Here is a 25,782-nt window from a genome sequence, read left to right on the forward strand (position 1 = left end):
CACACACACACACACGCACGCACGCACACACACACACACACACACACACACACACACACAAAAATGCATGCAAACACATGAAAAAATATTACACTAGTATTATTCATTCTCTTGATTATCTAACAGAAAATATCAACATACCCTTTACACAATATCCAAAAGAAAAAAGCATTCTACTAATAATCCCATAGAAAATATAAAACATACTATATTTATAAAATCCAAAGACAAATACATTCTCTTGATTATATAATATAAAATCTATAACAAACGTTATTTTCAAGATATCCAAAAGATATGTGCGAAGTAAATAAAAGAATAATGATACCTCTACATCCACAGTGCTGATTTATTTATAGCATACACATCCATTGATCCAGAAATATGCACAGACAAATTATCAAATACACTATGACACACACTGTCGTGAACATACACAGAAGTGAAACGAGCTATAGTGAAGAGGTGAAGTGTGTGAGAGTGTATATAATATGTATACATGTGGGTGTGCGGGTGCGCACATACCTGCATGTGTGCTTATGTTTGCACACATGCAAAACTAAGCACACTGGCATGTGAGCGTGCAAACACACACACACACACAACTACACCACGCGACACACACACACACATACACACACTCACTCACTCATTCACTCAAACACACACACACACACACACACAACTACACCACACAACACACACACACACACTCACTCACTCATTCACTCAAACACACACACACACACACACACACACACACACACACAGAGCTTCCACTAACTATGTGTGGGCATATGGAACACAACGCAATGTCAGCAAAATCATTTTTCATTCCTAACCATTCCGCAATACACAATGTATACACAATTATGTCATCTGCACCTGTTGCACAATGCCTACTAAGGGTGAAAAATATGTATGGAATATCAAATTTGGCCCAGAACTCATCAAAAAGCAAGGACATCAGCTGTGCAAGCAAAAAAGGGAACGACTCATATACACATTCTTTTATTCTGCATGAGTCAAACGGAATGATTACGAAATAATTTTTTTTAAATTTAATCCTGCATTACTGACCAGTATTAGAATCAAGAAGTAAAAAATCCCTTCCTATCAATAGTCTCATCAAAATTGTAGCCAAAGATTTCTTGATAAACAAGAAAGCTCTGTGTGTGTGTGTGTGTGTGTGTGTGTGTGTGTGTGTGTGTGTGTGTGTACTAACCAACAGTAAGAAATGTTACATTCCTACCATTGTACTAACCAACAATAATAAATTTTACATATTTTGAACTGTTGAAATGATGGAAGATTCATTTGCTTTTCCCATCTGAGATCATTAAACAGACAGTTACCAATATACCAATAAACAGACAGTTACCAATATATATATATATATATATATAGTTACATACAGTACAACTGGTGATCTTTCCACAGAGCTCTTGGTGATGTGAAGTGACAGTTACCACACAAAATTGATGTCGCACTGTGACACTCAGTCACTTCATGCTCTGTCGCATCTCATAATCCTATTTGTTCATTATCCACATCCAAGCTATTTTGGGTGGCTATTACAGAGTATCTGACAATTACACAAGCCTGATGTATTGACATGTCCTGTGCTTGCTGATGTCAAAAATGCCCTTGTGGCTTCAGGTTAAGAATGTGTTTGTGATTCTCAATCTTCTGTCAGCAGAATCACTGATAAAACATAACTGCTGAGCATTCTGTTATCCTCCACACTGGGGTGAAAGGACTAAGTTAAAATGCTCAAATGTGTGTTTGCATGCACACAAGTGTACACCAAGAATGTATAACATTCCAAAGCACAGAACAGCTGTCACATCTACTTTACTTATTCTTCTCTCTGTGTGTTGGTTTTTTTTTTATGTGAACATGTTTTTATTCACATGTGTGCAAACAAACAAAAAATCAATAAATTAATAATAATGAATCAATCAGCATATGTATATGTAAAGAAACACACAACGGAACATATTATCAACAACCACTTAACAGCTGAACCACATCTTATCAGAACCAGCTGCACAGATGTGAAACACAGTAACTGAATAGTGGGTTGCACTCTTAAGTGCAACTGAATTAGCTGAACAAAGTGATGTCATCTCATGTGGAAAAACTGTTTTTAGTTGTTTTTTTTCTTCTCTTTTTGTTAATAACTTTGGTGGGTCCAAGTTGCAGGCACATGACGTACATGTTGCTTTGTCTTCTTTAAAGTACCTCATACCCTACGCACGCATGCACGTGCACACACGCATACACACACACATTAACACATTTTTCTTTTCCTGTCTTCTTTTTCTTCGTTTCAGCACACACAAAAATGTTTCCCTTCACTTTTTTTCCCCCTTTCCTTGTTTCAACCTGGTTCTGTGTGGAAGAGGTCATGACAAAGGTGCCAGCTGACCTGGTAAGGTCTGTTCTATCCACACACTGTGGCTGCAGAAATAGAGGTCAAATCCCACAACAAGCAACATGGGAGTTGCACCTCACTCACATACACAGAATAAGAATCATAAGGAATTAATAGTCCTACACTAAAAGCCAAGTGGTTAGAGTGTTGGACTTTAAATCTAAGCATCATGCATTCAAATTTCAATCACACAGAGCCTGGTGATTAAAGGGTGCAGAAATTTACCAGCTTTGAGTTCAGGGTGCAGACTTTACCTGATATTCAGACATGCAAATTCCTCTGTGTGTGTGTGTGTGTGTGTGTGTGTGTGTGTGTGTGTCTATGGCAGTTTACGGATCGTGTAATCCATGTCAATGTTCTGCTGGATATGGAAACATGACTATACCTAGCATGCACACCCCTAAAACCAAGTATTGATGTCTACATGGCAGGGTGTGAAAACAGTAAAGCACAAAAAAGCCTAACTGTACATATTCAAGTGAATGTGTGAGTTACAGCTGACAGGTGCATAAGAAGATGATAAGTATCTTTTTTTCTTCTTCTTTTTTTTATGCAGCAATTAAGGCAGTTTATGGGCTTCATCCATTTTAAAAAGAACAAACCCAAAGCAGTTAATTTCCCACAGTCATGCTTAACTGACTGAAAAACTGACCTGTGACATGTTGACGTGACCGATGGCCAGGGTTTTGAACCCCAGGATGGTTCGGTTCTTGTACTTCTTCCGTCGCTGCAGCATCACCAGCATCTTGTTGCCGTCACGCTTCAAGAAGTGAGGATACTGGGGAGAAAAAAGTTTTATAAATATATTCATGTTTTTTGTGTGTGTGCTTGAAAGCAGGCTGGACACCAAACTTCTTGGCTGGTATATTTTAAAATGAATAAAAACAAATGAAAAAAACATATATATAAACCAAATAAATTAAATAGAAAATACTAGCCACAAAGTTTGGTGTCCAATCTCCGGGACTCCCCCTTTTATGTATAATGATACAAGTTGTCTTATCAACACTACAGATTAAGAGTTAAAGTGGCGTGGGCTGGGTCTGAAGAAATGAAGTGTGAAATCTAATTTCACCTGTCTACCTATCTTAGTATCTATCTATATGTACACATGTATTCATACAATACATACACACTTTTTTTCCTTCTCCCCCCCCCCCCCCCCCCTCTTTAAAACAAGGACTAAATTACTCAACTCTCAAAACAATGAGTTATGATATCAACTTTACAATCACAAAATTGCATATACTTCAATCAATCAATGCGCAACACTGCAATATAATTCTTCTGACAAAAACCCAAATCTCTGTTATGTTCTTCTTCAAGTCCATACTTTGCATTCGAATTACAATGCTAAAAAGTGTTAAAATTAAGTCAGCAATGAAAAATATAACTTATTAATGCTGTATATATTCCTACTTTAAATTTTGACACTCACAAGAAACTTCAAAACTTCATCTGTTGCTGTTTTTACTCCTAGAAATTGCACAAAAATTTTAAAAATGTTCCTTCTATAATTCATGTTTATTTACTCCAAGACAACATATAACAAATAATGCAAAAAAAAAAAAAAAAGGTTACATAAAACAATAGGAAATAAACTGTACCTGCAGCGAAAATGACAAATCAAGGCCTGTGTCAAAGACTCCTGCAGGGGGAACACTTATTTCGTTGGAACGGAGAATGCGCTTCGAGTTCTGGAACAGATTTGAGCACATCATTTTTAGCATGAACAACCATCAAATTCAATTCATTCAGCACCTAAATGTAACACTTTTAGTAATTTTACAATAACTCAGGATGTTAACAATATCCACACCACTCTTTTATTTTTTTATAATCAGATCATTTCACATAAAAATTCCTTCACTTTCAACCTTTTGGGAAGCCAGAACAACATCAATTGAGAACCTTCCCTTCCTTAATATTTTCAATCCTTCACTTTCACATCTTTGGAAGCCAGAATACTACAAATTGAGTTCCCAAACTCTCTTAATCTTTTATCTGCATGGGTGCATGATTTTCTCAAAGAAATCTGAAATGTTTCCATTATATAATAAATGTAGGGGTGGGGAAGAGTCACTTTTGGACGATGCCCTTTCGATCTTTGAGGATATGGTGGATCTGAAATGAGCGATGTGGGGGTAACGCACATTAAAACAGAGCAGACGAAGGGGCAGCAAAAAAATATCTATATATTTGTGGAGAGACCAGTCTGTGTCATGTGTGCGTGCATATGTGTGTGTGTGTGTGTGTGTGTGTGTGTGTGTGTGTGTGTTTCTATGGAAAAAAAAGTGAGTACATGTGCATATGCAAGGAGGGGCAGGAAGCAGGTGGGGAGAAGGGGGAAGTGGGGGGGAGGGTTGTACAGTGTGGGGTAATAATCACAAAGAGAATGCAGACAAGGACACAGATGAGTCCAACTGAATGAGAGAGACAAGCAGAGAGAGGTTCTAGAGCATGGTGAAAAAGTATTTTATCAATTTCCATTGTTCTATTGATGCATGGGACTCAGCTCCCCTCAAGTCACACAAAACTAAGTGAATCCTGCGAAATACAAGGCATGCAATAATGCACTGAAATCAAAACTTTTTTTGTTTCTCATCAGCTGACAACCACATAGAACTAATTACATGTGTATAGACCTACCTGTTTACACACACACACACACACACACCACACACGCACGCACGCACATGTGTACAATCTCAACACACACACACACACACACACATACACACACAGAGTTTAAATAGATTATTTTGTAGATGAACTTTAATACCTAACCATCTAACCATGCCTTGAGTCATTGGTTGTGTTTATTCCCCTACGGCTGACAAGAAAAAATGTGGTATAATTCCATACAGACCAAGAAGTGTTTGGTTTTCACATCATAAACAAAGTGGTTCGAGTGGGTAGGGCAAAGTGTATATGTGCACTGTCAGATGTTGGATACAGAAAAGTAAGACTGAGCTAAATACAAGAACACCTGACACAGAAACACAGTGTCTGAAATCTTGCAGACAAGTCTCTCAGTTTATACACTCTCCTGGCTGTATGCCTCTCACACATTCCTCCATTCTTCGGGCTGTGTGTTTCTCACAGATTCTTCCATTCCTCTGGCTGTGCGCCTCTCATGCACTCATGCATTCCTTTGGCTATGTGCCCCTCACACATTCTGCTGGTTGTAAATAATGATATCATAATATCCTTTCATGACCTAGAATCCTAGTTACTGTGAATGTCATGACACATGGGAAGCATAGCAGTGACACAATTATCCCATTGTTGAGATACATACAGCTTTTTTTTTTTTTTTCAAATATCCTCTAGTAACCCTTCTGCTTCCCTTTTCCCCCTTCTTGTGCCAATACTGCAAATTCTAGACTGCCCACACTGTTCTCTGCTGTCTCACACAGCGACAATTTTAAAAATGACGGTTGGTTGTCAGACTGTGGCATGGCCAGTGGCGTCTGGTTGGCACTTTTCCACTGCTTTTCCCATTATCTATTCAGGATGCGTTCCATATCCTGAGTTTACATTAAGTCACTCGAACTGTTTATCCAATTCCAATGCACTCCATGGAATGAGGAGGAGGAGAATGAAGACACTCACTCCTCAAAAAAAAAGAAAAAAGGCTGAGTTCAGTCTTGACACCAAGATGTAAATTCAAGTTTGACCACTGGGTTCAGGTCCATCCAAGCATGTGTGGTGTGTGTGTGTGTGTGTGTGTGTGTGTGTGTGTGTGTGTGTGTGTGTGTGTTCTACGCTCATTAGCAGACCGTTAAATTCACAATTACCTGCATTTTAACAGCCACAACCATTGAGGTCAACTCATTGTCTAATGGCTTGAGCACATGTAAACGGGTCAGGGTCATGGTACACAATCTGAAACACACCATACACAATATGGGTCACAAAATAATAAGCGAGTCAGAACACAAAAACCTGTTGTTGTTGTTTTTGTTGTTGGTTGTTTTTCTTGTTTCTTGGTGTGTTTTTTTAAGTACATCATATCAAACAAGAATAGTACATGCACATTTTCAATGTACAGCCTGAAAATAAATCTGAAGGAGGGCTTGGGCATTATCTGAAATGCAGCAAGTACAAAATCAGAACTACATCACCATAATAAGCATGGTCAACAACAGTACAAATGCACAGTCCAATACAAAACATTACACAACATGTGTATGAAACACTACAGCAAGCACGATGACTATTTATTCACTGTTTGATCAAACTGAAAAACAAACCTATGCCAGCATCAAAAGCAACTAGAAACCATCTATACACAGATTGCTTCCTGCTCAATAGCGCCATCCATCAATAACACAAATGCTTCCACAGTTCCAGATAAAAGCATACTTTTTTTTTTACAAGGAACCGTCCCAACCCCAAAAAGGGCTACCAGAACACAATTTCCTGCAGAACCGGTTAATTCTAACTGATCTAAAAAAATTTCTGTATCAGTTGTGTTGTAAATTTCTGCTGTTTTAACTACTGTACAGTAATGTGTGTTCTATGTATGAAATTCAGACTGCTCTCCACATTCCAGAGTGTGTCAATACAATGCGGTGCCACTCTTTTTTTTTTTTTCTTTTTTTTCCCTTTTTGTCTTGAAGTGTATCAGTTTTACTATCAAAATTGATTTTTTCTGACAGAATTTAGCCAGGGACAACTGTTTTGTTGCCATGGGTTCTTTTATGTGCGCTTAATACATGCTGTACACAGGACCTAGATTTATCATCTCATTCAATGAACAGTTTTATAACCCTGACCATCACTCCGTCTCATGATGGAGGGAATAAAAATCCCTGTCCATATGCAGGAATCAGACCAATGGTCACTCAAGTTTGGTGTATTATCACTAGGCCACCATTCCACTACTAGAATATCATACACACACGCACACGCACACACACACACATATACATAATACTATAAGACATACGGCTGTCTCCTTTTGCATGGAGTATATGTTGTTGTGTGCATTATTGTCATTATGTATTGTAATGCTTTTCTACACTGCAGCTTTTCCTGCAGTTGGCACCTGATGGATAACAAGTTTGCCAAAATGGCTAAACATATTGTGGGATGCATATCTATTTTTCCGTCTTTTTATTTATCTGTTTATCCATCTATTTGTCTGACTGTCTGCCAACCAAGAAAGAATGATAAATATCTCTTTTATTCTTTCCGAACTGTGCACTGAATATAATGTCTTAATTAAATAACATATGTTTACTTTGACTTGTAATGCTTTTCTACACTGCAGCTTTTCCCGCAGTTGGCAACTGATGGATAGCAAGTTTGCCAAAATGGCTACACTTGTTCTAAGATACATATCTATTTTTCTGGGGTTTTTTTGTGTTTTGTTTTCTTTTGGGTTTTTTTTTTATCTGTTGATCTATCTGTCTGACTGTCTGTCTGCCTGCCTGTCTGCCAACCATAACTTCTGTATAGAAGACCCAGAAATAATGATAAATATATCTTATTCTTTTTCACCTGTATACTGAATATAATGTCTTAAATAACATATGTTTGCTTTGACTTCAATTTTGTGTTGAACTTATATCAATTCACTGATTTCATCTGAGTCCCCTGATAAGACTCAGGTATGTATTCTGACAACTTGAAAGAACAGGCATTAAAAAAACAAAAAAAAACAACCCCAACAAGATTTCCTTTATCTTAAATTGTTAAAATATGTGGTGTATTTATCATTATTATCCTTAAATTGAGTAACTGGCACAGAGATATTACAGTGCTTTTAGTAAGAAACCTTTGTTTCTTTTCTTTTTTGTTATATTTTATGACAATAGTCAAAATGCAAACTCTTGACCTATTTCAGAGCCATAGTGATTCAAATTGGAATTCTGTCACTTGACAGTTTTCAGTTTTAAAATCCAATATAGTAGTTTGCAAGGGACAGAAAACAGAACCCTGCCAGAGTCTGCACAAGTGTGTATTACCAAAAAAAATGTTTTCAAGTTTCCTGAGAGCTACCAAAATAACATTCTGAACAAACCAGTTCTGCAGGAAGTTATGTTCCTGTTTGAAGTGTTTCCTTTTTTTCTTTTCATGTTGCATCCTGACAGACAGTTTCCTTGTAAACAAAGCCAAAAAATAATCCCCTGAGCAGTGTGTTGCAACATTTCTCACTGATTATCAAATAACTTATCTGTCTCACCAGACACAAAAAAGAAACAAAAAATCAAGAAATTATGCCGTACTTAATGCATGGCATTATAATGCCATGTTTAGATAACATGTCTATTTACTGGCACTGTATGTAAGGGTCAGATGGGAGGGGAAGGGAGGGGGTCAATTGTAAATTACGATGCATCTATCTGTAACTGTTGTTTTGTGTTTGTTTTTTTTGCTGCTATTTCTCTTAAGCCTACATTGTAGAGTATCTGGACATAACAACAAGAGACTGGAACAGTTAACACACCTGATCTGTGAACAACCGTGTGTGAATCCTGTTCCCCCAACCTTTCCCACCCACACAACCTCGCTCTGATCCCTTCCACCACCCCCACCACCCATCCATCCTCTCCCTAACTACTCGCAAACCCAATCCACAAACATGATCACAATCATTTCAGTTAATGCATCATGTACACACACATCCACACATGCATGTATTCAGCAAGAAAGATTTTCTCCAAGCATAACACCTGTGGTTGAACCAGGCAAAACTGCACCTGAATCAGCAGGCACGACGTTCTCCCAGAGCATGGCACAACCAACCACTGAACCAGTCAAAGACCCATAATTACTGAGGAAAATCATTACCCCTGACTGCACTGCACACATCTGTACACTTAGTGTCTCTCATGGGAAACTACCTACGCCCCACCCAGGCAGTAATTCGCTGCAGGGGGGGATGAACTTAAAACGACCTTTTCCAGGTCCAGCCATTTTATGGCCTTACTGACTGCTTGCTTGATTTTTCAGCAAGCTTGCCAAGCCTTGCTGATGAACAGACAAGTTTCTTTCTTTCTTTGCTTGCCTGCTTTGTTTTTTCCAATATTTGCCCATTTTATTCTCTCATTATAATTTCATAATTATTTTCTATTTACCTTTTTTTATATTCAATTTCTTATTCATAATCATTTTCTATTTACCTTTTTTATATTCAATCTCTACTATTTTCTTTGATCTCTACTCATTTCTTTAACTATTTTAGTATTTATCATTTGTTTAGTTCTCCTTGTGTTGGGTAAGGCATCTGTTCTCCCTTTGAACGCAGTTGTGTAGCATAAACGCTTCAGCCTGCATGTTTTGATGCCTCCTGAAACTGCAGCTGAAAACTGCTGGGATTGTTCCCATCCAAATTCATGACTTTCCAAATCATTTCTCTGTTTCTTTGTCACCATATTTTAAAATGGTAATATTTTAATTTATTTAAATTCAATCAAAATCTTATTCTGTTATTCTATCAACTCTCAGTCTGGCCAGGATTAGTGACAAAATCAAATGTACAATCTGTATTATGCTATTCATAAAAAATTTTTTCATTAACTTCATGTTATTGTTCCAACAATGTATGTATTGTTACTGTAATGTAATATTTAAAAGAACGTCACCATAAAATCAACGACTGAATTGTTTGTTGAAATCATGTCTTGATGTTGCCAATATTGATTCACCTGCTTGTTGAAATCATGTCTTGATGTTGCCAATATTGATTCACCTGCACATGTGTATTTTTGTTGTTTGTTTGTTTGCTTGTTTTTTTGATAAAATGTGAAACTAAGGAACAACCTATTCTTTAAAAAATGTATGAATGCAGTCACGATAATTACATCACGCAATTCCACTCGCCCAATATTTCTCTTTGTGTTCATGACGAAAACGAAGCAAAGTGCAATATTCAGGGCCCATCCCATGACTGCCAGAAATGGAGAATGTTGGTGAAATATTCAGCAGTGCAGCACCCCCTGATCAAACCAGGTTTCTGGACCAGTGACAGTGACAGTGAAAACACATCTACACAAAAGCAACAAAGATCTGCTGGTGCTGTCTGTGTCCAACCCAACAAAACAACCCAAACTGTTAAGCAGAGCAGTCAATGTTTGAGCACTGTCGGGGACCACAGCTTTACTGTGGTGAATGACACCTCCCTTGTTACAATATGAATAATGGCTGTAATACCAATGTGAATGGGAGTCCTAGGGACTTCTTTCTAGACCTTGTGATCTTCAACTTTGGTCAATGCTGATGAATGATAGTTTCCCTTTCAGGCAAACACCAATAACCAACCAACCAAACAAACAAAAAGATTTTTTTAAATACCCTCTTTCCTACCAACGTTACCCAAAAGCAATCAAAACAAAACAATTCACAAAAACAAAACAAAAACAAAAAAAGAAAAAAAAACAAAAACACAACAATGTGTGCATGATCAAAAACTGACATCTGAGCTTCATTGGTTCAACTGCACACAAGCGTGCTGTCGAAGGAAAACTGAAAGCCCTTTTAAACAAAGGCCTATTGTCCAAACCAATCTTGCCACACCTGAAGCAACCAGCTAAAAAGTGAAAATATATAAGCAGATGATTTTTGGATGGACAGAATTTGAATCATCAAATCATTATCAAAAGGATTAGAATCTGTTGTTTGGTTGCTATCATCTCTCTCTCTCTCACACACACACACACACACACAGTCAACATTCATAAAGCTTATGAATATAGTGACAACATGACACTGCTTGCATACAATTGTGTGTGCTCATGTGCATGCACACACTCTCTTGCACATTAATGTCAACACAAAAGTGAACATATCAACAATACACTGCACACAAATATGATATATTTGTCTTCATTTATCACAAATATTTGTCTTTGTTTCTTTTAACAAACACAAGTAGCTGAGAGTGAAATGGGTGTAAATATGTATGTATGCATACACAGTAAAAGCAGGAATACAACATGCTAAACAAAATAATAAAGTATCATTCTTTATTACAAATATTTGATCCTCTCCAGAATTCAGATTCTGTTTCTCAGGCCTCTCAAACTGTACATCTTTCTTTCTCTCCAGCCTGACTAATCACTAATGTGAACACCCACTCACCTCTCTCTCTCAAATGACATCTTTTATCTGACTCTGAATGCACTAAAATCACTTTCCATTTTTTACTCACTTGTGTAAAGAATGTGAGTCTATATCATAACCCCATATTCGGGTGCGTGTGTGACTGTGTGTGTGACTGTGTGTGTGTGTGTGTGTGTGTGTGTGTCCATGGTTAACTTTAACATTGTAATTTTCTGTGGAATTACTTTCTTTGCCAATACCAAATTTGGATTGAACACAGTATTAGAATAAAATCTTCACAGTCATACCAATAATAAGTTGTAAGTCTTCCGGATTCAGGTTTATTTCTGGATCATAAACAATTAATTATGCTGAGGACCCAGATCCAGAAAATGACAACTGATATTTGGGTTGAAGACAGCATGATGTCATTTTTCTTGTTCGCAATTAAAAAAAAAGAAAAGAAAAAAAAAAGAAATACAAATTCTGAACAGACCTCATACAATGATACAGTGACACTAACTACACCATCGACATGTTTACTGCATGTGAACATTCTAAAGTGGATACTGATTTAACTAGAAAGTACATAAAGAGAAACTGAATGGACTGGCTTACACTACAGTAAGCCTGTCAAACAGGTATCTCCGTGGATCTGGAGAAACGGCTACATGTTGTGGTGTGCTTGAGGCAATGGCAACATCTTTACCTCGTAGACTTAAAATATTTTTTTTATATAATCAAAATACACCAAAATAACATGATTTAAATGGCATTATCACCTCAAATACCATAATTCATTTATCACACTCAAACAACATGTTTAAATTAAATACTAATTTTTCAACTCCGTTGGTAAACGCACTTTAGCGCTGTCAGTCTACTTACTCTCAACCCAAATATGCTTGGTTTTAATCTGCTAATAATTATGCCCTTTTTTCCCCAAAGTTTTATGTTATATACAGAACAAATCTTAACAATTTTTGTTTCAGCGTGTATCACAAGTGAGTGCTGAAGGCCTTGCCTCTCTTTTTTTTATGGTAGTGGCATAACTTCTATAGTATACATACCAAAGATTTTAAACTCATTTAAGATGATATCAATGCCACCACCTAAACACTTTCAAGACCAAGTTGACATGTTTTTGTGTGTTTTTTGTTTTGTTGTTGTTTTTGTTCTGGTTGTGCATTATATGACAAAAACGTAGAAAGATCATAGCTGTGAAGTTATAACAGATGGAAAGGTTTGCATGAGAGGAAAAAATGAACAAAAACGCTAGGCAATATGGTGCAGTACATAGTGCCACAGAGACTGATGATTAAACTTAGTTACTTAAAAGGCTGCTGGTTTGAACCCCATCAGAAGTATTGTGGATGTTTTATTTTAATGCAGCCAGCTCCCATCCAGTACTGGGTGTGCTTTAGACTAAAATGGGAAGACTGGAACCACAGAGCCATCCATTTCAAACAATTTATAAATTGCCCCCTTGCTTGAGGCAAACGACAAGTTTTGCTCACATTTCCTGACCGACAGGACAAGTCTGAATGCCCTCAAAAATATCACCATGAAAGGAAGCAGTTATGACAAGTACTGAAGAAACGTCCAACCCAACAGGAAACTGTAGTACAATACAAAGCAGTACAGTCATCATCCTCATCCTCATTAATTGTAATTAAAAATTAACTCTTAATTCTATGGTCCCTCTTGCCCTGTCCTTATGGTGACCTCTGTGAAGGGACACCCTGGCAGTCTCCAACCCAAAAAGAAGTTCACCCAGTGCTCAGTTAGTGCCTGGAGCTGTGTCTCAGCAATAATTCATGTCATCAGCTGAGTGGTCCAACCCAAGTCTTAGTAGGTGGTGTCCTGTATCAGAAAAGCAGTATTAACTGCACTGATGTGACTGACCAGCTGTGAACTGCCAGGAGTATGACAGAGGGAGTCCTTGAGTTAATGTATCCAGGGGATTTGGGATGTATTCAGGGGATTTGGGATGAGCGATGTCAGACTCAGAATTAATACCACTGAGACTGCACAAAAGGTCACGGAGCAAACAGAAACAGAAACAGTCACATAGACAAGACAACAACAAAGAAATAAAAACTATCTTTTAATTCAAAACTCTTGCAGTTAAAAGCTGTACAATGTTCTGTACAGTGCGTGTGATATTACTGTAACTCAACATAAATATGACAACTAACACACAACTGGAGTAAGAGCTACACAATAACCTCATCTCATTCTACTTTTCAAGTGTGTAAATTATCGAAGCAGAATAAAAATACTTATCACGAACATATTTACAATGAAATAATATGTTTCAAACAGCGCACACTCACACACACACACACACACGCAAAGTGAAGCACACGCACATAAAGTCAAGCACACACACACATAATGTGAACAACACACATGCAGTGAAGCACACACACAGTGACGCACACACACAGTGAACCAAACACACACAGTGACGCACACAAACACAGTGAACCACACACACATAAGTGACGCACACACGCACAATGAACCACACACACACACAATGAACCACACACATACAGTGAAGAGCACACACACAGAAAAAGAAAGAAAGAAAGAGGGACATGGACAGAACTCAGACATCAGATGATTGAACATACTTGATCATGACCATAACATGCCCATTTCCATGAGGAAACAAAATTTGTGGCAAACACAAGCAATACACTTTGGTTAACAATGTATTGAATATATCAGTGTACATAAATATAAACAGAAATGCTTATACACTCATACACAGCACTGCAACTGATCAGTTTGTATATAAATATATATCATATCTATTCATTATCACATGCACACATGCGCATACAAACAACTGCTTGAGCACTCCATGTAAGTTCACAAGTGACAGCCTAAATTACAGGCTGTTAGTTTTAAACAATTGATTGAAAACAATAACGAGATTTTAAATCCAGTCTTCAATCACTTTACAAAGTATTGAAGTGTAAACATCTTTTAATTTGTCACAATTTGTTAAAGTTAAGGGACAAGGAGAGACAGAGAAAGAGAGACAGAGACATACACAGAGAGAGAGGGAGGGAAAGAGTGTTTTACACCTTCCTGACTGGCAATTTGACAATGCAGTCACTCACAGACCGTAACACACATACATGACAGAACTCAATAATGAATATATACACTGCAACAGGTGTTACATATTGTGAGTGAGAGAACAAATTGATGACAATAGTAGATGGAAGGCAGGAGACAGCTCACTACTGGAAACCAACACAGAAAAATCCAGTTATTAGATTTCTGACATATGAAGCACGCTCTGAACTGCAGAACATTTTTCATTAGTCCAATCCCTAACTACTGGGGGAAAAAATCACAACTAGTAACCCCTGTTATGTGCACAAGCATAATACATGATTCATGATTAGTCCTGGGGGGATGGGATGAGTGGGTGTGTGCGTGTGCACACACACATGTATACTATGTACATGTATGGGTTGGCACATTGGTGCCCGCATTTAGACATACAATTCCTGTTCACGTATAATATGTATGTGCAGGCATGTTTGCTCATTCATGCTTTAGTTTAATGTGTTTTCACTGAAAGTGGTATTAAATGAGAGAGTGCATACTGTGTGTTTGACTTTATCTGTTGCTTGAGCACAAATGCGCAGTATGTATACATTTATTAACATAAACTCTGGCATTCCCTAGCCCCCCACACACACATTCACCTAATCAAAACAGCAATTTAGAAGGGAAGTACCAAGTTACAGGATTACTGCTAATTACTCTGAAACGGGCAAATGGTTCCCCCCCCCAGCCCCCCTCCAATCTCCCACCCACCCACCACATCCCTCCCCCCCCCATCCAAACCCACCTCCTTTTCCATCCCTGCCCCATCCCATGCAAAGTTGTAAAATATGCAACTTCCATCTAGCTGACAGCACAAGTCAAATGACTGAAACCACACACACATCCTCTTTTTCTTTTTTCTTCCTGTTTTCCTTCTTTGCAACCTCTGCTTGCTTTTTCCTCATCTTAAAACAGTAATACCTTTTAATGTGATATTCAAATTGGTATTCTGATACTACAATGGTTTAATCTGTCAGTCATGTTCAATTGATTTTCAAGGCCTTTCTCTGCTATTACTGTACAACAGGACAAAATCAGAAGTTGATGACTTGAAACACTTAACATTCAAAACTTTTTAATGCTGCCCATATGATGTTTAAATCTGAGTCACAGTGATTCTTGCGTTGTCCAAAGATCTTGGGAATATTTGTTGTTTTTTCTTATAAAGTTATATCAATTAAAGTGATTGAAAAAAATGAGACAAAACACTTTTGAAAGAGACAGCCAATGAGAGAGGGAAGAAGAGAGAGAGAATGTGTGTGTGTTTATGAGTGAGTGAGTGAGTGTGTGTGTGTGTGTGTGTGTGTGTGTGTGTGTGTGTGTGTGTGTGTGTGTGTGTGTTTGTGTGTGTTGTGTGCGTGTGTGTGTGTGTGTGTGTGTGTGTGTGTGTGTGTGTGTGTATGTGTGTGTGTGTACGTGTGTGTGTGTGTGTGTGTGTGTGTGTACGTGTGTGTGTGTGTGTGTGTGTGTGTGCGCGCACGTGCGCACGTGCCTGAGCATACAAAAATACTTCACATATGAGCTCCTTACTTCTTAATATTACAAACTGTACAAATGATCAGAAAAATTGTAATGCTATTTTTCTGTATTATACATTTAATATTATGTAACATAATATGTCTAAATCTGGCAGTGCTTTTATGTATAGATATATTTCTATTAGGCAATTTCACTCTTTTTTTAAACATTATATTTTCTTTTTGTTTTATAAGTACATCTGTTGGTTGTGGCAATGGCAAATCTCAGGCACCAAAAGGAAAAAAGGGGTTGTAATGACTAAATTGTATACATGACTGTTAATGACTTAATGGTGCAACAAAAACATGTCACATATCAATTCTTAATGTTCTTTATATATAGAGAGAGAGAGATATTCAATGTTTGTTTATTCTCATTCTTCTCATTCATTCATTTATATATTACCTTCATAGTCTATTCATTCCCCCCCACTCCCACCCCCCTTTACTGAACTAATTCAGTGTAATTTCAACATTTTACTTACACTCACAGTTACATTGATAGCTTGTGCATGCATCTCTGTGGCTGCATTGTAGACAATCACTTTTGCTTTTGTCACTATAATGGTCAAGAACTCTGATATGTTCATTAATTGATTTGCAGGTTCTAGCTGCTTGCTTGCTTGTTAGCACAGATTTTCTTTCTTTTAAAAACATTTAAAAAATGCCATGAAAGGCTTTCATCAGATATATATCTCCTCTTTTTTGACAGTTTAACATTTCATGCATAAAGGTGCTCATTAAATGCAAATATGATGAAACTCTGGCCTGTACTGTCACCAACAGTTCCTGTGTTTCAGTTTAGAACAGTGACACAGACCTTATTTCATGTGCACTCCTCAGCAATATGATTTCAATATTCTTTTTACATAATAATTGATGTGTACATGGTGATAAGTGAAGGGTGTGTCAGGTTTGTTTGTTGTTGTTTTTTTGTTTTTTGTTTTGTTTGTTTTTTTGCTGACGGGCATTTTATTTTAAGTGAGCCTAAAGAAAATTTTCTGTTTTTGGTTGAAGCAGATAATAAAGTATTTTGAATTGAATTGAATTGAATTGAATTGAATAAATTTCATGATGACAAACATACAGGGTACTTCAGAAAAGCTGAAGCTTCTTAACTAAGTCAAGTGTAGTCAAAGCACTGTCTGAGCCAGGCTGGCCAATGTATTGTATTTTGTATTTTTCTTTTTTGTCACAACAGATTTCTCTGTGTGAAATTTGGGCTGCTCTCCCCAGGGAGAGCGCACTGCTACAGTGAGAGCGCCACCCATTTGGGTTTTTTTTTTTCTGCATGCAGTTTTACTTGTTTTTCCTATCGAAGTGGATTTTTCTACAGAATTTTACCAGGGACAACCCTTTTGCTGCCGTGGGTTCTTTTACGTGCGCTAAGTGCATGCTGTACACAGGACCTCGGTTTATCGTCTCATCCGAACAACTAGTATCCAGACCACCACTCAAGGTCTAGTGGAGGGGGACACTGAGCCGTGATTCAAACCAACGCGTTCAGATTCTCTCGCTTCCTAGGCGGACGTGTTACCTCAAGGCCATCACTCCACTGTCAAATATGATGTTAACCCAGTTTAAGGGTCTATCTCCTACATACCAAAAAAAGGAATTTGAATTATACAAAAGTCAAACTCAAGCAAACTATGCCTGTTGGTTTGCTCCAACCCCCACCCCTGCATCAGTTTAACATGGTACAGTATATAACATCAAAATGGGGAGTTCTATAAATGTATATATTTTGATACAATATTCATTATACTGGTAATCTGTATACAAATTCATAAGTATAACTTGACCTATCTGATTCTGAGATCAGAGTAAAGAATTATTATAGAACTCCTGCAAAATAATAAACATCAAAATTACAATTCTGTTTTAATCACCTGCAGGTGTCAATGAAATCAACGAAAAAAATAGCCACCTGAACTAATCTTATACAAAATGGTTGTGTACCATCTTAATACAAATCTAATAATTCAAATATGAAATATGTAAATTATGAAACAAATTAAATTATTTCAGTGTTGATGTCAACTACAGTATATCCAGTATGACAACAAAACAAAAAAAGAGAGAGGAAGCATAATTTTAGCTATGAAAACATCATCAACTGGTCATAGTGAACTGTCCTGTAAGAATAAAGTGAGTCTCAAGTTGTTTCATGCACTAAATAATGTCAAATGTATGTGACAGTGTAACTGTAAGTGAAAAGTGAAATACACTGCCAAATATCAATTCACACCTTGTCCATGAAACTAGCCTTTGAAAATACAATATATACATGTGCATGCGTGCGTGCGTGCATGTGTGTGTGTGGTTTTTTGTTGTTTGTGTGTGTGTGTGTGTGTGTGTGTGTGTGTGTGTGTGTTCCATCTTTGTGCATCTGTGTGTGAATGTGGGGATGGGGTAGGAGAAGGTGTTTAACAGGGTAGTATGAAGTGTATCAGACAGAACAACTATATAAAGCCAAATGTCGACAGAGACAAACAAAAGTGAGAAACAAGTGAAATACAAGAAAGAATGAGTGTGTGTGTACTGTGTAACAAATGTGCATATGCACACATGAGTGTACATGTATGCATTTGTGTGTGTTTGTTTGTGTCAATGTGTTTGTGTTGGAGGTCGTGAATGTCGGTTTGTCAATACATATATTTGTAAAATACCTCGAAATGGACAGGCGAATAAATGCAATTAGTCTAGACAAAGACTCAGAGTTTGTGTGTGTGTGTGTGTGTGTGTGTGTGTGTGTGTGTGTATTTGTCTGTGTTTGTGTGTCTGTGGCGGTGTGTGCACACCTGCACACAAGCATACATGCACATAATGCAGGAAGGAAGTTTTGTGGTGACTTATCAAAGCTCCTATATTTATGCCTCTCTTTGAGACAAGGTGATCTTGACCTAGTTTGTACTGCTCACAATCTGGACTAAGTACAAGTATCAGTAAAAGTAGTAATTCCAATACATTTTAAAAAGCCATAAACATGTTTGGTGTTAAAATACAGTACAAAGAGCAAGCATTACCTATTTAACAATGCCATTTTTTCTTTTGTTTTTAGGTTTTCTTCTTCTTCTAATGGAGTCTGGAACTGAGTGCATTACAATTTACACTTGCAGACCGTTAACGGATTGACAATGTGGATTCTCCACATAGTCATATGTCAAATCATTTCGTAAGATAAAGATCTAGCTCAAGCACAAATAATGTATAGTCTCTCAAACAAGTAAACAAATGACAAAGTACTGGAAGCATGGACACGGAGATGTTCTACGTCGTCATAAAGCAGTAGCAGACGCCCCTCCCATCACAGTATAAATGCACTCGATTCTGCTTTTAAACCTTAATCCTTGGTGCAGACACGAGAACTTGAGTGCAGAGTTGTTTACCTATTTCCACTTTGATCCAAAAAGTTTCAATGCATACAAACAAAAAGTTGACAGAATAGATCTGTGAGCAGCAGTCATCACTGGTACCCTGACAAGGTCTAGGAAATCGTTTTCATTGTTTATCGAACGAATGTAGTTCATGGGCATCTTATCGACAGGGCTCACTTGTACCTGGTAGTAAAAGTTCTATGGAGAATAAATAAAACATACCTTGGAATACAGCTTGGTGATGATTTTTCAACCTCCCATGTTGCAAATAACTTCATAGCCCGGACAGGCAAATCGCCCGAGCCCACACTACGGGCTGCCTTATCCGCCATCTTTATGAAAATGCCACCACACATGCGCAGACGTTACAAATTCATTCATAAATTCCGGAAGCTGTCTGCATCATATATATTATTGTTTACAGTGCGGGCTGATTCAACAGCGGCAAAACTATAGTCGTCGCATGCACAAAACGACCCCGAAAGGCACTGTTTTTGTTTTTATTATGGCGATGACTGCATTGAAACAGTGGACAAATACAAGTACATGAGAGTTGTTTTCCGTACATGTGGAATTAGAGACCTTGCCGCTGAAGACTACTTAGCTGACCAATTATAAAGTGAACAAAGAAGCACATGCAGTGTAGGAGGGGGAAAGGTGGTTTTGGATGTGATCATGCATTTGTTCGACACTTGCTTTAGTCACCCTAAATGCCAGTTACAGCACTAAACCGTGGCTTCCACTGAAATCAAACCGCTGCAAACTCCCCGGCCACATCAGCCCCAACGTCCGTCAATGCTGTTCAACCACTTTAATGCCTTCATCTCAACAATTTGAAGAAAATGCCCTCCATAAAATGCAGAATCATGCCCAATTCTACGGACGCTTAATTTTGTTCTTCTTCATACTTCTTCGCCTTTGTCATCTTACTGAAAGCTTTCGCTTATTTCTACTTGGGGTACACTGACAAACTCAAGTTGAAAGAACCGCGGCTGCGGGGCGTACACCGACAAAAGCGGCAGAACGATTAAATTTACTGAAGTTCTGCCGGTTGAACTGATTGGGCGATATCCAATTTTCTGACTGCCGGCAATAGGGTGTGTTAAGTTCACTGATATCATTCAGTTTAGGACCATCACAAAATCTAAGGAAATATAGCTGCCTCGGGCAAAGGCTGACTTCGGACACATGATCACACCGGCATTAGGCTGCTGATGAAATCACCAGAAAAGATTCCTTGGCATGGCTTTGTTAATTAATGAATGAATAAAAAAAAAAAAAATTTTAAGAAAAAAAGAATGAAAGATGCAGGTTTCGATCCGGGTTTCTCTCATCATGTACATCTAAAAAGGGCACTGACACTTTGACACTGCCAGTGTGGAACGACTAAGATGTTCATTCAATTCCAGTTACTGACGAATAGCCAATGAATGAATTTTTTTTTTTTTTTTTAAAGAATGAAAGATACTGGTTTCGATCGGTTTCTCTCATCGTGTTCGTCTAAAAAGGGCACTGACACTTCGGACACTGATGGAACGACTAAGATGTTCACTCAGTTAACGAATAGCCAACTAAAACTTCAGATGAAACCTCGACAAACGAAGTTCAATATAATTATTATTATTATTATATATGTGTGTGTGTGTGTGTGACCACACACTGCCGGCATCATGTCCGAGTCTGACCGTCCACACCAAAATCACCCCGGCAATCACGCACCTACCCTTTTTCAGGTTTGTGTGTGTGTTTTTTTGCCGGGGGCGGGGGGGACACCGGGCTGACAATGAACTTGAACTGAACAGAGGAAATCAGATAAAACTATGAGAAAGGTGAAGGAGGGAGCCGGAGAGTGAAAGGCATGCAGGGACTGAAGGAGAGAGAGCGAGGTAACGACTGGGAAAGAAATTAAGAGAGGAGGCGGAGGGGGGGTAGCTGGCCTTCTGCCTGGTAGGGCCGGGATGGCCAGCTCCTTTGAAACTATGGCATGGGCTTTCGAGCTTGTAACGGAGCCAGCGTTCATGTTGTTAACATGTGGAGCTCACTACCACCTTCAGTTAAAGTTGCAACAGTTTTAAGAACTTTCTGGACTGCAATCCAAAGCCTGGGGTTGGCAACATGTTTTATGAATCTGATGAATAATTGCTTTGATATTTCTTAAAATGATGAGGCATGCAATGCAGACCAACAAACGGATGATACAAAGACTGAGGGACGTGTACAGGCCGCGAGGCCTAAAGGTAAAAATGCCAGTCCCATCTCAGTACTACTACTATTCAGCGTTGACTGCCGTGAGGTCACTGGGGTTAATCTGACCTCAGTGGTATGGGTGTGTCAGTGCCGTGGAAATATGGGTGTGCAACACACTTTGATTATCGATTTGAAATTAAGTTCGAAAATGACAACAACAGTTTAGTTAAAATGAATGAAACTCATGAAAATGAGCGAAAACGTGACTGTCTCATAAGGCGGTCGGTCGGAACTGATCGAGGGAACTCAGAACTCGTTCGAGTGGAACGTCACATTTTTACGCGAAATTGTGAATGAGGAAAAAACGCCAAAAATTCAGTTGCACGTGCTGAACTAGGGACGGCAAACGAGATTTGTTGTCACTCACACATGCGCACATATTCATTTTTTCCAACTCGAAACTTGATTTAGAAAACCCCACAGTTTATTGCAAGCAGTTACTGTGGTTGTAACATTGTGTTAATTTGACAGTTTTGCCCCGGATTTTACATTGTCGAAAGGCAGCGGGTCCCTGAAAATGCCGGTAAGTTTGCTTTGCGAATTTTGGAAGTATTTGCTTTCTCATGTGTCAGTATCGTTTAGTTACTGACCGGCTGGACAATATTAGAGCTCGTGTCAGCGTCAAATACAAAATCCGAAAAAGTAATAATAATTTGAATCATTAAAAAAATATTCCGTGAGTTTGATGAACTTGACTAACGAATGAGGATAGACGGAGGTACATATTTTGATATGCTCCAAACTCTTATTATAGTCTTGCTTTGTTTTTTAGGGGGCGGAGCGGGGCTGTGTGTCAGTCCTGGAGGATTACTTTATTTCACCCTCCTTCCATCTTAATATTTCAAACAATGAAGCAATCACGTGCACAGAAAAGAACACATTACGAAAAGCAATCATGACAATGATTTTTTTTTCTCTCTAGATCAACCTTGAAAGCACTTTAAATTTTCAGTTGTCTGACTTGAACATTGAGTTCGACGGGACTTAGGATGAAAACAAGTCCCGCCAATAAATCCTTATGGACAGGGGAAAGAAAAAGCCCATCCGCTTAATTTCGGAGCTATTGTGCTTTGTCAAAAGGGTGTCCGGAAAGTAAAATAAAACGAATCAGATTTCCAGCCGCACCCCTCTCCCCGGCGTAAGAGCTTCTGTTCAAAGGCGGTTTACAGCCGAAGATACGAAAAACGAAAAGAAAGTTTCAACCTCTTTATTCTCGTCTGAGATCATTTCACCACCTTGCAAAACTTACAGTGAAAGAACTCATGGAAACTCATCAGTGTGTCGGCACAGTGTAACTCATCCGAGTCAGTGGCAGTAACCCGCTAACTTCCCTTTCCATCCCCCTTCCCTACTCCATCACCCGGCCCTAATTTCCCCCATTCACGCCCCTCCGAACCTGGAAGTCGAAATGTCGAAAGTTCTACACCGGAACTCTCACATCAGTACCACTGCTGCCAAGGCCAGCAAAATCTCGCCCTTCGTCTGCAGAAATATTCGTGGCTGCGAGAGTTTTCTATCTGCGTGGCTATTCCACCAGAGTCCACACCAGCTGCACAAGAACCTTCAGTCTTTGACCCAACATGGAGTATGCTGTCACCGCCTGGGACCCTCACCGACATAACCCCATAAACAACATAGAGCCGGTCCAGAGTCGTACTGCCAGGTACATCATGCAAGACTTCATCCCTACCACCAGTGCCTCAGGACTCGTCTCTCGGCCCAAGCTGAAACCAGTTCATGGCCACAGGAAAAGTGCAAAAGGCCATACTGATGTACAAGACTGACAAAGGCCTCGTTGACCTGCGTCGCTACATTACTATGAAGAAGTGGTTGGAGTATGGAAGTGTGTAAATGGAAAACCATTGTCTGTGGTTGTATACCCCCACTTCAGAAAAAAGTAACCGTCTGTATTTTAACATAACTGTGAATGCCGTGACTGGGGATTCAAGATGAGCGGCATGGGCGTAATGCCACTGAAACGGTGCAGACGACGGGACAAACCCCACCTGTACCCCCACCAATCCCCTCCCCATCCTCACTCCCCCCCTCCCCTCCCCACCCCGCCTCCAGCAACAAAGTTTCTCGGGAAAAGATAAGTAGGTTTGGGGACAAAAACAAGCTTTGAAGTTAATAAACAGTCCCTTCTTTGATCTCATGACACATTCTGTTACAGACTTCGGTCAAGTTTCGACGCTTCATTTACATTTTATTGATTCACCAAAAAAAAAAAAAAAAAGTTAAGAATTTCGCAGAATTGTTCAGTTGATTCTTGAATGGGTTAGTTGATGGTGCTTGTTTCAGATGCAGTGGCAGTTGATTCCATACATTCGTAACTCGGTTACTGAAGCAAAACTTTCTTGTGTTAGTATTTGAACGTTGTACAAAACTTTTTTCCATCAGTATTTCCTGTGGAACTGTACTGAGGTGCAGAGAACGAATCCCAAGATAATCAACATGACCATTGAAAAGCTTACATGTCTCAATGAGATCATCACGTATCTTTCTACCCTTGAGAGAAAATATTTTAAAATCGATCATTATAAGACATGAGCCTAATGTACAAGTTTTGTGGCTCTTTGTACCCCCTCAATTGCAATCGATTGTCGCATCAGATAAGGACACCATATATTGTTTCCATACTCCAACTGAAGTGAGATCGCATCAGAGCTTTATAGAGTTTTACAAAAATATAACTGTCAAGATAAGTAACAGTTAATTTGATTACATCACAGACCATCGTGCATGGTATATTCAGTGAAATATGCCTCGTGTCTCTCTCACTCTGTGTCAAGTCCATCTACCTCACTCCCTCTTCCTCTCTCGACCTCGTCTCTCTAACTCACTCTGAATGTAAAGCTTCTTCCACTGTCCTTGTGAAACATATTCGTTTCATTTTGTCCCCCCCCCCCTCCTGTCCCCCCCCCCCCCCCCCCCCCCCCCCTCCTTCTCTCTCTGTGGCTCTGTCATCACCCGGCATCTTTTTGTTTCCAGGGTAAGAAAAACAAGGCGAAAGCAAAGCAGCAGCAGGTCTCGAGGGCAGCCGCAGAAAAGAGGGACGCAAGCAAGGCCGACGGAGCACAAGTCCAAACCTCCGGCCAAGGACCTCCACAAGGACAAGGCCCCAAGGACGCAAAGGCCGACGCAGCACAAGTCCAAACCTCCGGCCAAGGACCTCCACAAGGACAAGGCCCCAAGGATGCAGCCAAGGCCGACGGAGCACAAGTCCAAACCTCTGGCCAAGGACCTCCACAAGGACAAGGCCCCAAGGATGCAGCCAAGGCCGACGGAGCACAAGTCCAAACCTCCGGCCAAGGACCTCCACAAGGACAAGGCCCCCAGGAAGAAACCCTACAAGAATCAGCTCCTGAAGCCCAGGTGATACCAAAGGAGAAGAAAAAGAAAAAGGGAGGCAAGACCCATGGAGGCGTGGACGTGGACGGCAAAGGCACCAACATCATCGACGACCTGCTCCAAGGAGCCGTAGGAGGAGCAGCAGAAGCACCAGAAGAGGAAAAGGGGACGGAAACGAAAGGAGCCGAGAACTTGGCAGAAAAAGCAACTGAGATGGAGAAAGGAGAGTTTGATGATAATTTTGTGGACCTGATGGTAGAGCTGTGTGAGGCCCGCTATAAAGCAACGGCCCAAAATGTGCCCAGCACAATTACCGTGGGCGAGGACGTCAAGGTGCAGGTCAAGGTTCTGGGCCTCGAGGAGGAGAGCCGCAAGACCGCCACGCAACAGTTCGTAAGTTGTTGGGCAATATCCACTTCTTTCTCCCTAAGACGGAATTAGTGTTCACAAGGCGTCAGTGGATGTTCACTCCTTCCATACATACAGAGGAGTGAAGGGGAAGAAATGCGGCTATTACCAGTTGTAACCCCATTATTTGGTGGTGGTGGTTGCTTAAGGCCGCCATGAAAAATTTCTTAGGTTGACCCATGTGTACGGTGGTGTGAGTATTGGTAGGGTTTTTGTAGTAGAAGTAGTAGTACTGGTACAGTAGTAGTATTTTGCTTGTTTT

General features: G+C 39.3%; 2 protein-coding genes across 5 annotated transcripts in view; one reads left to right on the forward strand and one right to left on the reverse strand.

Moving 5' to 3' along the window:
• The window catches only part of LOC143296475 (phosphofurin acidic cluster sorting protein 1-like), a 52,476-nt gene extending 32,622 nt beyond the window's left edge, over positions 1 to 19,854 (reverse strand). For all 4 annotated transcript variants that reach the window (XM_076608430.1, XM_076608429.1, XM_076608428.1 and 1 more), the window contains exons 1-4: positions 19,737 to 19,854; positions 6,238 to 6,325; positions 4,045 to 4,134; positions 3,090 to 3,215 (exon numbers count right to left, since the gene is read on the reverse strand). In XM_076608430.1, coding sequence (XP_076464545.1) covers positions 3,090 to 3,215; positions 4,045 to 4,134; positions 6,238 to 6,325; positions 19,737 to 19,846 — 414 coding nt within the window. In that variant the 5' untranslated portion in view covers positions 19,847 to 19,854. The remainder of the gene's footprint in view (positions 1 to 3,089; positions 3,216 to 4,044; positions 4,135 to 6,237; positions 6,326 to 19,736) is intronic.
• Positions 19,855 to 23,341: 3,487 nt separating this feature from the next.
• Positions 23,342 to 25,782, forward strand: part of LOC143296563 (uncharacterized) — an 8,305-nt gene continuing 5,864 nt past the window's right edge. The window contains exons 1-2 of the mRNA XM_076608586.1: positions 23,342 to 23,533; positions 24,753 to 25,505. Of these exons, the coding sequence (XP_076464701.1) occupies positions 23,342 to 23,533; positions 24,753 to 25,505 (945 nt within the window). The remainder of the gene's footprint in view (positions 23,534 to 24,752; positions 25,506 to 25,782) is intronic.

This window comes from Babylonia areolata, chromosome 21, assembly GCF_041734735.1.
Source record: "Babylonia areolata isolate BAREFJ2019XMU chromosome 21, ASM4173473v1, whole genome shotgun sequence".
In the NCBI taxonomy this organism is placed as follows: Eukaryota; Metazoa; Mollusca; class Gastropoda; order Neogastropoda; family Buccinidae; genus Babylonia; species Babylonia areolata.